The sequence below is a fragment of the Pavona decussata genome, unplaced genomic scaffold, assembly GCF_977016875.1.
Source record: "Pavona decussata unplaced genomic scaffold, jaPavDecu1.1 SCAFFOLD_84, whole genome shotgun sequence".
Lineage (NCBI taxonomy): Eukaryota > Metazoa > Cnidaria > Anthozoa > Scleractinia > Agariciidae > Pavona > Pavona decussata.
The window spans coordinates 3,922,501-3,937,757 of record NW_028145502.1 but is presented as its reverse complement, the minus strand read 5'-3'; the positions used below and the strand labels follow the sequence as shown (position 1 = coordinate 3,937,757).

Genomic DNA, 15,257 nt, shown 5'->3' with positions numbered 1-15,257 from the left:
AAACAGTACCAAGGTAATGAATTTCTTAGTGGCTTTCATTTTAATAACCTATTTGAGTACACATTTCATCCACAAAACCAAGACTGAAAACGAGTTTAGCCGCCTCGCTGAAGCCTCACTAATTATAATATATTAATTCATAAACTGTTTACCCAGCTGATAAACGGTTTTAGACTTACACTAATGCCACGTAATACGAAAACAAACATTTGTATCAAATAATTATCCTTTAAGATTTTCTTTGTGAGGGACATCTCCATTTTCCGGTCGCTTTTGAAACCTTCAGATGTAATTGTAGCTAGCTAAACCTTAACTGGGCTGATTATCTTTTCGTTACTTCAATTGGTTATAGTTTAGATAGAGTCTAAAAAAGCTGTAACTGAGTTGTCTAATTGGAGTTAATCAGTGTCGGGATTGTAATCGGAAGAATAATTTGAGTCTTCGTTGCACCTGTTGTTTAAGAAATTTGCTAAGGATGAAATTTTTACCGAGTTTTTCCACGTTCCTTGTCGCAATGTCTCTCGTTGCCAAGCTTGTCTACTCAAAGAAATATGGCATCGTAGAAATCACGTCTAAAAATTACCAGAGCCTGGTGATCGACGGAGAAAAAGACGCGTGGATTGTAGCGGTCAAAGGCGCTGGAAAGATTTCAGTTGATGACTGGAAAGATTTGGAGTATAACCTGCGAGGACTGTTGGTTCGAGTTGGAATAATTGATCCAAGCAAAGATGGAGCTTTCCTGAAGAAAAAGGTGGGTGATATTCAGTTTTTCACGAGCAAATGATTTACCTAGGAAAACTTTCGAATTCCAGAAAGATGTCCATCCTAAACTCTTCCACACACTTTGCGCTTCCGAGTCTAAAACCATGCACTAAACATGTTACAGCCGGCGACACGAGTGCCGCCTGTAATCATATTGTTGAAAAAGAAACGAGTTAAAAATTAGCCAATACTTTCCAATAAGCCAGTTACTTTATTCTGCTATGAAACCAATCCGTGAGTTCTCAATCTTAGTGTGGCATATTAAAACATTCGCACCGCAACGAGAACCAATCAAAAAGGTCCATTTCATCAAAGGCCGCCATTCATTCCTTGTTTACGTAAGTTTGACTATTATTTTAAACACAATAGTTTATTGGGCTGGGAAAAGATCCTGTCTTGTTATATTAACTGAAAGAGTACAATCAGCATGGAGCAAATTATGAGCTAAAGAGAAGACACGCAAACTTAATAACTGTTACGATGGCGATTGGGGGAACTAAAACTACTCTTCCTATGTACAGCTATTTCAATAAACGTCGTCAGATCAAAGCTTAAAGACATCTTCAAAGAGGCTGCCACCTCATCCATTTGATATCCTAACATTTCTTTCATCCAAATGGCTCGCCTTCGTATATCTTCACTGGACAGACGAGGCACTGATAGCTGATTTTGATGACCTTATTCATAAAAAATCCATAGAATCTTGAGGTCTTGTCTTGAGGTCTTGCTTTATACTTTGAGCTGACAACGTTAATTGAAATAGCTGTAGAAATTTCGCCTTAAAGTCTTAAGGTAATATATCTAGATAGCTAAACTTGAATGATTGTACGGTCTTGTATGATACCTAAGAACTGAAAGTCTAACCGGACTAAACAAATCTGTTTCAAACAAAAACGATCGAAAATGCATTGGTGTGAACTGAGAATCACTGCACTGTAATGTAACATTTATTATTAAAAACGGAGTTTTGATTGGCTTAGCAGCCATGTGATATCAATCATTATACCATGTCCGAAAAATAATCTTCTGGTAGTTCTTTTAAAGTGAAATCAGCAAGATCTAGCAGTATTTCTTGGTCGTTTATAACTTGTATTTTATAATAGTTTTTACCGATATATCTAGTCTTTGTAATTTTTTTTGTATGCTTTAATTTTTATAATTTCTAGCGCATACGAATTTTAAACAAATTTTCAGCTCATAAGACGTTATGTGGATAAATAATTGATCGATTGATTGATTGATTGATTGATTGATTGATTGATTTATTGATTGATTGATTGATTGACACTCACGCTTGTTGAATATGGGATGATTCATGTTACCCAGCTCAGCGCTAGGCGCTTTAGCCTGCGTAGCAAGCGTTTCCGTGCTGTTTCCGAGCAAGGACCGCGCGAAAAATGGTATTGCCTTGGTTGACTATCCATCTCTCTCGAATTACACCCGTTCGGGGAATTAATAGTTATTAATTGTAACATTTCCAGGGATTTCTTCAAGGAGACAAAAAGTATCCCGTCGCACGCGTGTTTCCGTATGGTGGTTACAAAATAAAAGCAGCGGAGAAAATGGATGTGAGCTCCATCGAAGAAGCTGAGAAAGTTGCACTCGAGAGTCTTCCGGATGAAACAACGAAGATTAAAAATATGGATGAACTAAAACAGTACATGGGCAAAGGATATACAGCTAAACCTTTAAAAATGCCAGTGATGTTACTAACAGGTAAATATCGTTAATAATAACAATAATAATAATAATAATAATAATAATAATAATAATAATAATAACAATAACAATAACGATTTATTGCAGCTTTTCTACCAGGTAGCTTTACATCAGGGCTGAGTTGCTCGAAGCATGGTTAGCGCTAACCATTGGTTAAGAGGTATTAAAACCTATAGGTTGTCATGGCATTTAACCCGGGTTAGCGCTAACCATGCTTCGAGCAACTGGGCCCAGCACGATAAATATATTAGATTACAAAGACAAGAAAGAAAGAAAGAAAGAAAGAAAGAAAGAAAGAAAGAAAGAAAGAAAGAAAGAAAGAAAGAAAGAAAGAAAGAAAGAAAGAAAGAAAGAAAGAAGGAAAGAAAAGAAAGAAAGAAAGAAAACCACGAAAGTATAATACATGTAAAACTTAATCTTAAATCCTAAAATCTTAAACAATGCGCGTGTAGAAATGTAAACTAAGTTCTAGAAAACTTATGATCATAATCATAAAAGGCTACATTATAGAATGTATTCATGGTATCGTTATGGGCAGTATGGTATATTCAATGTAAGCCGCCTTGCCAAAAATAGTAGATTTCGGACAAACAACTAGCGCTGTAAGTAACTGTGCAATAGTTTTCATTTGAAAATTTTTCACTTTAGGATTTAATTGACAGACTTGAAAGTAAGAACCATCCTTGACAGCATAATACACAAGACCAGAGGCATATAATGCGGGGGGGGGGGGGGGGGAGGGGGACTCAAGAAAGTTTTATACGGGGAGGCTCCGACCCGAGATCCAAACCCTTACCCTTTTTTATAATATTTTTAACAGGAAAGGTAACCCTTTTATATGCCTTCCGTAGAAAATGGTACCCCTATCGGGGGAAGGGGGGGGGGGGGGGGGTGGGCTACCTGTATAGTCCATTTTAGGAAGTACACCCATCCCCGGAATATAATGCTCATTAGTAAAGTGGCAGTTCTCAGTTATCACTCACTTGGTGGCTTGGTAAATATTCACTTCTATCCTCCTCCATATTTCGGTTGTTAGCTCCTCAGACCCGAACTTTCCTTAGGACTTTTAAAAAACGGACCTATAGGACCTCTAGGAACTATATCGCAGAATTTCATGTTAACTAAGACCACATTAAATTCAAACTCATTCCCAGAGTCTCTTCTCTTCGCGTCCAAGGGAGCCTGGGACGTGAAGAGGAGAAACCCTGTAAACGAGGTTGCATTTAGTTTGTCTTCGAAGCGCGGCGCTTGTGCGATTTTTTTTTATTGGACAACGGCAATCGGATTACCTGTGTGATTGTTTCAACGAAGAAATGACAGAGGAACCAAATTCTCACGATAATAACTATACGAAAATGCATGTAGAACTTAAGGAGAATTTAGAACCTGATCTATTTTATTTCTCTTTCAGATAAACGCGTTACCTCACCTGTCTTACGTGCCATCGCCTTAAAATACTCCAAATATTTCAACTTTGGCGTCGTGCGAAAATCAAATCAAGAGATAATGCACAATTTTCAAGTAAAACAAATACCAACGCTCTTAGTCATGATTGCGACAAAAGGCGTAAAAGCCGACAAAGGAATCATACAATTTAGTTCGGTGTTTTATGATACGAAGCTTTATGGTGGAATCTCCTACCTAAACTTGACGAGATTTTTCTACTCCGTGCACGAAAAGCACTGGGCGGAGCACCCTGATGCGAAAAAATACAAAGAGAAACTTGGATTGAGAGAACTGTTCGTTGAGGAGCTCAAAGAGATTGTACCAAAAGATGGGGAGACATTATCTGAGTTTGGAAATGATGACGAAACAGAGAAAGGCAGTCGAGAGGTCGAGATTACCTTCGAGAATCATAAACGAATGTGTACAGATTCCTCCTTAGGACTGTGTTTGATCTATTTTGTGGATGCTAAAAACAAGAAGGCTGTCAAGAAGGATTTAAGGCTGTATAAAGACCTGCAGAAAATGGCCAGCATTAAAGGTATTTAAAGCTGTTTTGCGATAAACATCCAGACATCAAGTACGAACTGCATGATTCCTACGATTTAGCCTCTAGATAGCTAATCAGGAGAAATATTCTGGTTTTGTCCAGCTACTGTATTTAAGACACCTTTCATCTCATAACTCTATTCAAGAGAGTCAGAAGAGAGTTTGCCCGAGTTTGCCTCGTACACACGCAGAGGAAGCTGTACTTGCAACCCCCATCCCTTGCCGTTCGCTTCGTTTGCGTCACCGAAACGAATTGATCGTGAGGGCCTGGAAGAAAGCGGTACAGGAACTAGGCAACCAACCCCACCTTAGGGAGTGGAAGGGAGGGTGGGCAAGGTTGCCCTGGTTTGGCACTGTTTTTGTATCCTCTTCCCGCCTTCAATTTCATTGCGTTATTTGCAACTCTTCGTAATCTTTTGTCATTCCCAATCGATCTATTTATTATTTCAATTCTCTTTTAGACAAACCGTTACACTATCTTTGGGTCAATGCCTCTTGTCATCCTGAATATGGCGACATCTTCGGCATCTCGCCTGACAACCTTCCAGCGCTGCTGTTTGCAAAACCAAAACAGCGGCTGTTTAAAACGCTTCATGGAGACCTGACCAAGGAGGAAGTCAGTGAGGTCATCTCGGAGATATTTCTGGGCCGTGAAGATTTATCGCCTTTTTCACGGTTTAACGAAATGCTGTCAGTGGACTGTCAGGGAACAGAAACTTCAAACAAAACGGATAAGGATGATGCAAAGCATGAAGAGAGTAAAAACAAGAAAAAGAAGTAAGTTCCATAGAAACAGACCCCCCCCCCCCCCCACCCCCACCCCTTCCTCTCATCGGTTCTATTGTCCGTCGTTCCGGAGTTCAAATGGAGACTGGTGACGAGTTTTTAAATTTTCATTTAATAAGAAATTGGAGTCCATCACAAGAAAGATCACACTTAAATTAGTCAGTTTATAAAGTTTGAGGTTCTGTCGTTAGATTGCAACCATGTGGAAGGGTTTCAAAAATGGGAAAAAAATTAGAGACTTTGTATGGATTTGGGTGACGCCATCTCAGAAATAGAGACATTTGGGCGACCTTTGACAGGTCACAGCCTGGTTACTACGCAATAAAACATAACCGCACTTGCTAAATTTACTAATGTTTATACGATCTTTCTAGCGATGGGGTTCATTTCTTCAAATGACGCAATTTGAACAATGTGTAAACTAGGACCCAGTCCCTTTATGAACTTCGGAACGGGTGATTTCTATCAAAATCCCTCCTCTGTAATGAGCGCCAATACCTCCCTTAATAGAAAGTAGATTTAAAAATATAAGAACTCCCATTGCTATTAACATACCTGACTTCAGCAAGCGGCTAGATCTGGGACTTCCGGGGCCGGGTTGTTCAAAGCCCGATTAAGCTAATCCTGGGTTAACGTGAACTTAAATTGGAGTTTATTTGCTAATCAGTAAGGATGCTTCCAAAAGATTTTTGTCCCTCAGTTTTGACCTGGACTTTTCTTTACCCTTAGCTTAAAATTAGCCTTTAAAAGCATTATTAAGCAGCGAGATGAAAACCTCAGTTAACTTTTAATCGGGGATTAGCGTTAATCGCCTTTCGAACAACCGGGCCCGGATTACAACTCCGGCGCCCTAACCACTCGGCCACGCCGTGTATAATTTATTCTTAAGGGGGGACTTAACGTAAACGCCATTTTACCGCACTTTACATGGCTTTAATGGAAATATCTCGTTCACGTTTCAAGCGATCCAAAAACTCTATGTTCATCCCGTAAATCTATGTTGTCGGGTGTTTTGTGAATTTTGGGGTGATTTTTGGGTATATTTGGGAGGAGATAGTTTTTCTAGAAGGATTGGTTAAATTAAGAGAAATAAGAAATATTGAAGAATTAGTGAAGTTTTAAAATAAGAATTTGTGGTTAATAATTAATAGACGGATACCAAGTTAGTCCACTAGCAACCTGGGGTGCTCTTGCTGGGGTATCATTTTCTTTCTTCTATCCCTTCTTAAAACCACTTCAAATTTCATTCAAATTTAGGCTAAGTCCCCCCTTAACAAGTTTCTACAATGAAAAATGAAGGCAACGAGGCATTGGTAAGCGCGGAGTCCAACTAACATTTTGTAGCATCCAGACTCTTAAGCCCATCCACCGTACCGAAAAAGATAACGACTGGTACATTTACGCATAACTCTTACCGTACGAAAACCCTAAAAAGCTCATAAAAACGCACAGAAAAGTTCTAAAACCTTCAAACCTAGAATAAACAATGTTTTTAGTACAGGGACGAATTTCTCAAAAAAAAAAATATGGTTCCCATGTGCCTCTTGGCTGTGTTAGGTTGGCAAGGTATTGTGGTAAAATGTAGAGCCACCATCTAGCTTTTTGCGTACGATTGATTGTAAATGACCTCATAAACACACTTTACTTTTTATTTGCAACAGGAAAGCTTCGAGAAAAGCCAAGGACAAACAAGGAACTTCCAGTAAAAGGAAAACTGGCAGAGGACTAGACGAGCTATAGAACGAATTAGAAGAATCTCCGGTGATAATATGAAAAAATACGTTGTAACACCCGTGCATTTATCAAAAATAAGATGTTTCATTTTATAGACTGTAAGAGGACTGACATTCGCACTACAACCGCTTAGATAGAATGTTTCTTCTTTCAGCTCTTTATTATTAATTCATGATTGTGAGTGCCTTACACAATATAATGCCGAGTATTTTTATTGGTAGAAAAAACTCGTACAACCATTCTGACCAATTGAACGAAACTTTCATTTTTACAACTGTCAATAGGAAAACCAGACCCAACGGTGCCTTGGATTGCACGCTTGTCGCCAATTGCATGTTATACCTGAGTGAGTTGTATTAATTTGGCTTCGTAGAACGATTTAAAATGGAATAAAATTAACAAAAAGGTACCGAAACGCCGTGTATGTTTCAGAGAACAAGAGCCGTTTATGGCGACACAATTCGTGTACTCGTTTTCCAATAAGAAAGCTTCAGTAATGACGACGGCAACGGCAGCGAAAACGTCACTATTAAAATGAGTTCGCGCTTTTCAGTAACGTCGTCGCGATCATTCCAACCCGCTCTGAATGTCCAATGTAGATGAAATTTCCTGCAGTTGAATTTTTGGAGACCGCACCCAAGTTTAGAAAAAGAAAGAAAATTTTGTCTCTATGTGTTTACGTCCTCCATAAAACGTGCCATCAGGAGATTTCACGTCCTAGTCGTGCAGTGACGGAAAAGAAATGTACCAAAAGGTGTAGTGCACGTGCAGAGTTGTTGTTTTGGTTGCTTTTTGACGTCCTCGTTGCCGTCGCCGTCGTGGTTGCTAAAGTTCCCCATTGCTACAGAGCGGGGAGAGGGGGGGGGGGGGGGAAGGACTATATGGGGAGGCTCTACCCAAAAGGGGTACCTTTTTTAGGATGGAGGTACATAAAAGGGTAGGGATTTCACCAGCTCAAGTATATAAACGGGGAGGGAAAACTGTCATTTAGGTATTTAAAAAGAGCCTTGCAAAATCTCGAACAGACCAAGCCAAGAGAGAAGAAGTGTTTCTAGTGTGTGTGTGAAAGGGGTACCATTTTCAACGGAAGGTATACTATAAAAGGGTTGTAAGGGTTTGGACCTCGTGGCGGAGCCTCCCCGAAAGAAACATTCCCCATTTTTTTTTTTTTTTGTGCTGAAAGGAACTAGGAGACGTGTGCCCGCAGGCTAGTCTTCCATTGTTCAGTCGTTGAGTCGGGTCCAGGAGCGCTCATCAGACGAGTTTGGTCGCCAGAGCTGCGTTTCTTAGTGTTTGTATGGCCGCTTGAACTCAGGGTATTTTCGACAATGAAATCCAAGCTGGCGACGTGTCCGTAGTTTAGAGGTCATACAGCGGCAGTTTTATGCAGCAAGTTCTGACCTACCAAGGGATTTTGCCTTGCACTGCCAAACAACTGCGCACTAATTGGTTCTGCCAAAGAGGTGAGGCATAGCATAGAACCTTTTGGGATCTATCCTGTTTTTCGGAATGAATAGAACAGTATTACGTTCATGTCGCCACGGAATACGGTTTACTCAGCACAAGTGGAATTGTGTTCTTTTAGGAGGTCATACCCAAGCGCAACTTTTATAAAACACTTAACGATGATCTTATCAAAATCCGAGAAGAGGAGAGCGCTTGAAATATGGTTTTAACAAGTGTGCGAGAGTTTCAGCTCGTAAAATTAGAGCCGGAAGATTGAACTGAACTCGACGAGAGCGTACGAGAAACGTAGGGCAAACGAAAACAAGAATTTCATCTCTTGTGAACGTTTGTACAATACAGAAGGAATTACATCTTGAATCAATCCCCAGAAAGTTTATTCAACCTTCAAGTTTTTGTCTTCATGCACTGAAGTCCAATAGGTTTGAAACCGAATGATTTCCAGTAAGGCTTTTTCCACGCTTCATTTCAAAACATATATTACAAATATATCAGACGAATCTCGCTATATAAATTTTACACCGAATAAATGAAAACTGCCTTGTTTATACTAAATTCAAGCACAACAACTGAAACAATTTTCCGTCTAGTTTAAGAAATACTTGTCAGTAACGGTTGTTTTAAGAAACATCATTGACTACAAGTATTATCGAATTTGCTTTGTTTTTTGTACTTGCTAAGTTCTCTAATTAGTGAACAAAAACAACAACAACAACAACAACAACAACAAAAAACTTCGTGCCACGTGCTTTTAGAACAAACATGCCGTTTTATCAACCAATCAGAAACAAAATCAGGACTTGACCTGCGCACGTTTTCCCGCGCAAATTCTTCAAATTTTTGATTGGTTTATTTATGCACTTGCACAAAGTTTTGGGCGCTTTCCCTTCAACCGAAAATTGCAGCAAAATTTTGTCTAACGTTTCTCGCCCCAATAAACAAAATGACTGAATCCTGGCAAATTTCATTTGCTTGAGAAAGTGGGGTCGAAAAAGAAGGTAACCTTATTTAAAGTTCTGACCAGCAAATTTCTGTTCCATATGATCTCATTCGCAGAATTTTGTTTTCTTTTTTTCTGAATGGAAAACGCCCTTTCTGAAGTTTGATTTGGGTTATTTATGCACTTGCACAAAGTTTTGGGCGCTTTCCCTTCAACCGAAAATTGCAGCAAAATTTTGTCTAACGTTTCTCACCCCAAAAAACAAAATGACTGAATCCCGGCAAATTTCATTTGCTTGAGAAAGTGGGGTCGAAAAAGAAGGTAACCTGATTTAAAGTTCTGACCAGCAAATTTCTGTTCCATATGATCTCATTCGCAGAATTTTGTTTTCTTTTTTTCTGAATGGAAAACGCCCTTTCTGAACAAATTACAGGACTAAAAAACGCCAATCAACGCAAACGCATAGAGCTTACGACAATCAGTCAAAAATGATCATTCAAGGAACTTTCACGCGACAAAGTTTGCGGAGAGAAGGTAAAAAATAATTGAAGTTCGCGGGGTTTTGTAGTGCGACAACAAAAGTCTTTCAAGTTTTGCAGTGTGCCAACTTGTCTTGCTGTTCGAAGGCCGTTTAAGCTCGCAATGTAATCTGTAATCTTCTGTATCCGTACTCTGTAACCTGTTATGTTCTTTCATCTTATTTATTCGTCTTTTTTGCTGAAATAAAGCGACCACCGAAGAACACAAACTCTCGCTCTGTCTAAAACGGCTTGGAATGAATCCATAGCTGGTCGGACATCAAGAAATACAAAGTCGCCTCTCTTGTACGCCTCTTCGTCGCCGATATCGTAGTAATCGATAATGTATCGGACCTGTCGGCCACACCTGTCGACGACCCAGTCGTGACGGTCAAATGGTAACTCGTATCTGAAAAAGTAAATGTTACAATAGCGCTGAGAAAAGTGTTGAAACAAAGATTGCAGTTAGGGAAGAGATAACAAAAGTATGTATGGACCATGTGACTGTTTCAACAACGAATGAACAACGCTAACTGAACGAAAAGAAGTTCTAGGCTTATCTTCGTTCAAAAGGCTTTGTTACGGGTTTATTTATTTTGTAAACCAGCTGCGATTTATACGCGATATCAATATACGTTTTTAGAGAAACCCTGCAAGTTTACATCGTGTTCAAAACATGTTCAAAACCCCTACGACATCGCCGCGGTGACAAATCGCGTTCAAATCGTCTCTAGTTTAAACAGGCGATTTGAAACTGCAACTTGATCGCGACAAAAGCTGCACTGAAAAAGTGCAACAAAAAACTGAAAAAAACTGCAGAAAATTGCACGTGTAAACGGTCTTAAGGCGCTGTTACACTAGGCAATTTTTCTTGCAACCTGCCTCGCAATTTTGTTGCGACGAAAGTTGCACGAATCGTTACCTAGTATAACATGCCCTGAAATTTGACTGGGAGCAGTCTCTGTTTTGCTCGAAAATCCGCTGGAAGAACGCAAAAAACTGAGCGAGCAGTCGCGGCTCGCGACCTCGCCCCTCAAATGTCGTACTCGGTCAGTTTTTTGCGTTCTCCTCCGCGAATTTGCGAGCAAAAGAGAGACTGCTCGCACTTAACCCTGAAAATGAGCAAGTCTCACAATTTTTTTGTTGCCGCCAAAGCTGCGCAAAGTAGAAGTCGGTTCTACTTCATGCAATGGTGATCGCAACAAAAACATTAAGAGACAAGTTCATTTCAGGGCATGTTAAACCACGCAACGACTACTGCAACTTGTGTCGGAACGGCACAACAAAATTGCGAGACAAAATGCAAGACAAATTGCCAAGTGTAACAACGTCTTTAAGAGTAGTGGCAGAATGTAGAGCAATTTCAATTTTAAAACAATAAAATATTTTGGAATATGGGTACTTTCTTACCCCATCCAACTTCGTATTCTTGCTCTTGGAGAAAACTCTTTGGCTTTCCCCCGAAAACTGAGTAGCTTGGGTGAGCTGCATTCCCTGTAAAATAACAATATCTTAGACGCACAAAAGCACAGTATTTTGAGCAGGGAGAAACTGAGATACACAGAGAAAAACCTCTCAAAACAAGGACATATGGGTGCATGCAAATCTTCACATCTTCATTGTCATAAATTACTGTCTAAATTACCCATGACCTGCTCTCTTCTGGCCTGGTAGCTCAGTCAGTGTCAGTAAAAAATCAGTGATCAAAATCTGGGGTTTTTGAGTTTAAATCCCACTAAGGTCAAAGATTTTTTTCTTTTCCTTGTGTGGACAACATTTTCTTACAAGCGCAATGCTCTGCAGGAAATGAAGGTTTCCTTCCAATACTTAAATTTGCACTGCAGAGTTAATTCTCTAATTTCTCGACACAGATGTGGTTAGATAGGTAGGAAAGAAGTGCTCTCTAAGGTGGTAGTGGGGGGAGGGGAGGAGGGGGGCTCCCAAGTAGATTATAAGATGGGGGTGATCACTGTACTTTCTAGGGGGGATGGGGGGGGGGGGCACTGGTGGATTGGTACCATCTAGGGCGCTAAAATCTAAAATGACCATCGGTAGAGTTATGGATGATACCTTGAGCCAAAAAAATAAATATCATGGGAACTATCTGTCAGTCAACTCTCTTCAATTCATAATACATCCAAGCCAGTGGTATGAATGTACTAAGTACATATAGCATTTGCTTGGCCAAGTTCTGTCCACTCTGTGGGATAAAAACTTCAAATTATACAGACTGGGAGATATTCCCCTGAGTTTGTTGGCAACCTCTTAGAAGTTTCACACCTGTGCTACATACATTATGGTGATGTGGTTTTTAAATTTCATTTCATATTTTGAATGTTTGTTAAGCTTGAAATATCTTCCCTACCTGAAATGAAGGGCTTCCCACTTCAAAATCTCCTGCCAGGCCGCTTCATTGTTAGCATTGTGAATTTTTATGATATTGTCCATATCATTAGGTTGAACCTCGTCATCCTGCCATTTCCAGCCCTTGCGCAGCATGGCGTTCCAAAACATCTGCTGGGAGGGGTAGACCCAGTTCTCGTCCTTACCCGTTCCCCCTCGGGGGATGCTTGACACCTGACGATTGATTGGCAAAGAGAATGGCTGCCCTGGGGAGGGTCTTTGGTTTGGTGGAGGCATCTGCAAAGAAGGAGCTTTAATTAATCAATTCAGGGGTTGATGATCCAGACATTTATGATACGTGAGGTCTAAATGTCCGTCACTACTCACACAGTAGATACTGAACAAAAATTTTTATCACTGATCACTGTTGAACAGCTTGATTTAAATTTCGAGGATCAACTGTACCTAGCACCAATTTTGCATTAAAAAAAAATACAACAACAACACCAAAGGAAAATAATTTGGGAGAAAATGCCCACAGTAACTGGCAACTAAGTGAAGGAAATCTCTTAAATTAGCTTGAAGGACATTTTTGACATATTTTGACATTTTTTATTTATACTCTCCACTCTTACTGTTACATAAGCGCAAAATATATTATTAATATAATATTAAACATAGAATAATATGCAGCTCAAAAATACAATTTGAATTCAATTCAAAAATGCAAAATACAATTCAAATAGGGGGAGGAGAGTAGAGGGGCACCTCTAGTGAAATTAATACTGTGCCCCTTTAAAGGAAATAAATTGATAAGAAAAGTAACTAAGAAGAATAGAAAAAATAAGAAAGATATAGCGAAAGGAAAACAAAAAAAAAGAGAAATGAAGATAATTGGAGTAAAGTATTACTAATAATGAGCAAGGAATGTATCATCAATATTGAGCAAGGTAGTATTTATAGAGTGCTTTTCTAAACATTCTTTTAGTAGGTTTGTCCTTAACCGTCTGAGGAATGGCAAATAGGTTTGAGCCCCAGTGAGGCCTAAATTCTTGTTGCTGTCTTGTGTTTGGGATAAAACTGCAAGTTAACTTATTAAAAAGATTAACAATTATTTATTACAGAAATGGTGTGCGTTGGATGAGATGAAAGGTAGCCAATGAGGCGTGTAGCTCCAAGTTGGCAATAATCATGATTCATCCCAACAACAAGCATGAGTAAAATAATTTGGAGATCTTGATGATTTCCAACCATTGTTTAAGAACAACCAGAAGATAATTTAAGTAATGTTAAAACACAAGCAGCAGTGTTTTATCGGGATTTAAAACCATGAGGCGCAGCCGAGTTGTTTTAGACCTGATAAAACACGTCCTGTGAGTTTTTTGAACGGCTTCAAAAACATTCCTGGAAAAGCCTGTGTCAAGAGAGTTCATAACAATGATGCTTTTGTGAACGTTGTCTAGCATACAAGAAAAACATGAAACACTGCAAAAAGAAATTTTGGAGATTTTGATGATTTCCAACCACTTTTTAAGAACAACCAGAAGATGATTTAAGTAATATTTAAAACACGAGCAGCAGTGTTTTATCGGGATTTAAAACCACGAGGTGCAGCCGAGTGGTTTTAGACCCGATAAAACACGTGCTGCGAGTTTTTTGAACGGCTTCAAAAACATTCCTGGAAAAGCGTGTGTCGAGAGAGTTCATAACAGTGATGCTTTTGTGAACGTTGGAAATTAGCATACGAGAAAAACATTAAACACCGCATACTAATAAGGAGGAGGTTTTATCAGGTTTTAAACCACTGCACGTGATGTTTTATTGACCATTTGATAGGTCAATGGGCTTATGAATTGTTAATGTATTTTTAAATGCCTGCTATTACTCAGGCAATCCACATGATAATATGGGTGATATCCCATGGCTGCTAAGCCAATCAAAACTGTGCGAATGGATCTTGCTTGAGCTGCAATACAAAGTAATGAAACATGCACTTATATGAACTGACAAACAAAGATTGATTGGCGTGCAGTTTATATAGCAGTTCAGAAGCAGAGGGAAGATACTATACAGACATGATTATAGAAATCTGAAAGAATATACATCTGCTGGTTTTCAACATACAGTGCATCAAAGTATTATTGATGGTTTGAATGTCACGTCATGGAGGCCATGTTGGTGGACAGGAACAATAAGATTTTTCTCCTCTGGGAGTTTACTGCTATTTTTATGCAAACTATGTGAGCAAGTTTTATTTTGTTTTGTCCACCAGCATGGCGGCAATGAAAACCATCTATACAATATACATTGCTGAAACATGGCAACTTTTTAACGATAATTTTGAGATCTTGCACATAATTTAAAAACATAACAAAACAACAATAATCTTATTACCATGTTACTGGGATCCAGTACATCTGCAGCCTTATCCATTGCACTGCTGTCACAACCACCTCCAGCACTAACCGGACACTGGCTGGTTTGTAAATTAACCTGACTGTCTTGACGTGCTGGACACTCACTCACAGAAGGCTGTGATGTTCGGTAAGGTGCGGGTAAAGTATGTTGAACAGGACACCCACTTGTTGGAGTTTGACTGACGACAGCTGCACTTGAGCTACCATCAGATGAAACTGGAGTTGACGAGGTACCACCCATCCCTAGAGAAAAGAAATGACAGGTTGAAAACACAACTTACAGTATCCTTATTTATTATATAGCTGAACTGGTCTGCGCTGAAAAGGAGCAATTTAACTGGCTCCCTGAGCGGTCCGAATTTTCCTAGAGACCGCTAAGATGGACTGCTTGCATCCACAAACTTTCTCAATATTTTCCCAATATGGACTGAACAAGCTAGTTCAATAACATACATATTTAACAATCATTCCACAAGCACGCGTTGGATATGAGATGATAGATAGCCAACGAGGTGCGACGCGCCAAGTTGGCTATAATCATCTCATATCCAACAAACGCGAGTGGAATAATTGTTTTATTAA

General features: G+C 39.4%; 2 protein-coding genes across 2 annotated transcripts in view; one reads left to right on the top strand and one right to left on the bottom strand.

Annotated features, from left to right (window-relative positions):
- Positions 1 to 159: 159 nt before the first annotated feature.
- Positions 160 to 7,372, top strand: LOC146475541 (uncharacterized). Its single transcript, XM_085115582.1, has 5 exons — positions 160 to 751; positions 2,244 to 2,478; positions 3,893 to 4,465; positions 4,935 to 5,250; positions 6,921 to 7,372. Exons 1-5 carry the CDS (start codon positions 476 to 478, stop codon positions 6,997 to 6,999), a joined length of 1,479 nt encoding a protein of 492 aa, XP_084971708.1. The 5' UTR covers positions 160 to 475; the 3' UTR covers positions 7,000 to 7,372.
- Positions 7,373 to 8,812: 1,440 nt separating this feature from the next.
- Positions 8,813 to 15,257, bottom strand: part of LOC146475540 (holocytochrome c-type synthase-like) — a 7,565-nt gene continuing 1,120 nt past the window's right edge. The window contains exons 2-5 of the mRNA XM_085115929.1: positions 14,653 to 14,918; positions 12,281 to 12,555; positions 11,326 to 11,409; positions 8,813 to 10,324 (exon numbers count right to left, since the gene is read on the bottom strand). Coding sequence (XP_084972055.1) covers positions 10,099 to 10,324; positions 11,326 to 11,409; positions 12,281 to 12,555; positions 14,653 to 14,916 — 849 coding nt within the window. The 5' untranslated portion in view covers positions 14,917 to 14,918 and the 3' untranslated portion in view covers positions 8,813 to 10,098. The remainder of the gene's footprint in view (positions 10,325 to 11,325; positions 11,410 to 12,280; positions 12,556 to 14,652; positions 14,919 to 15,257) is intronic.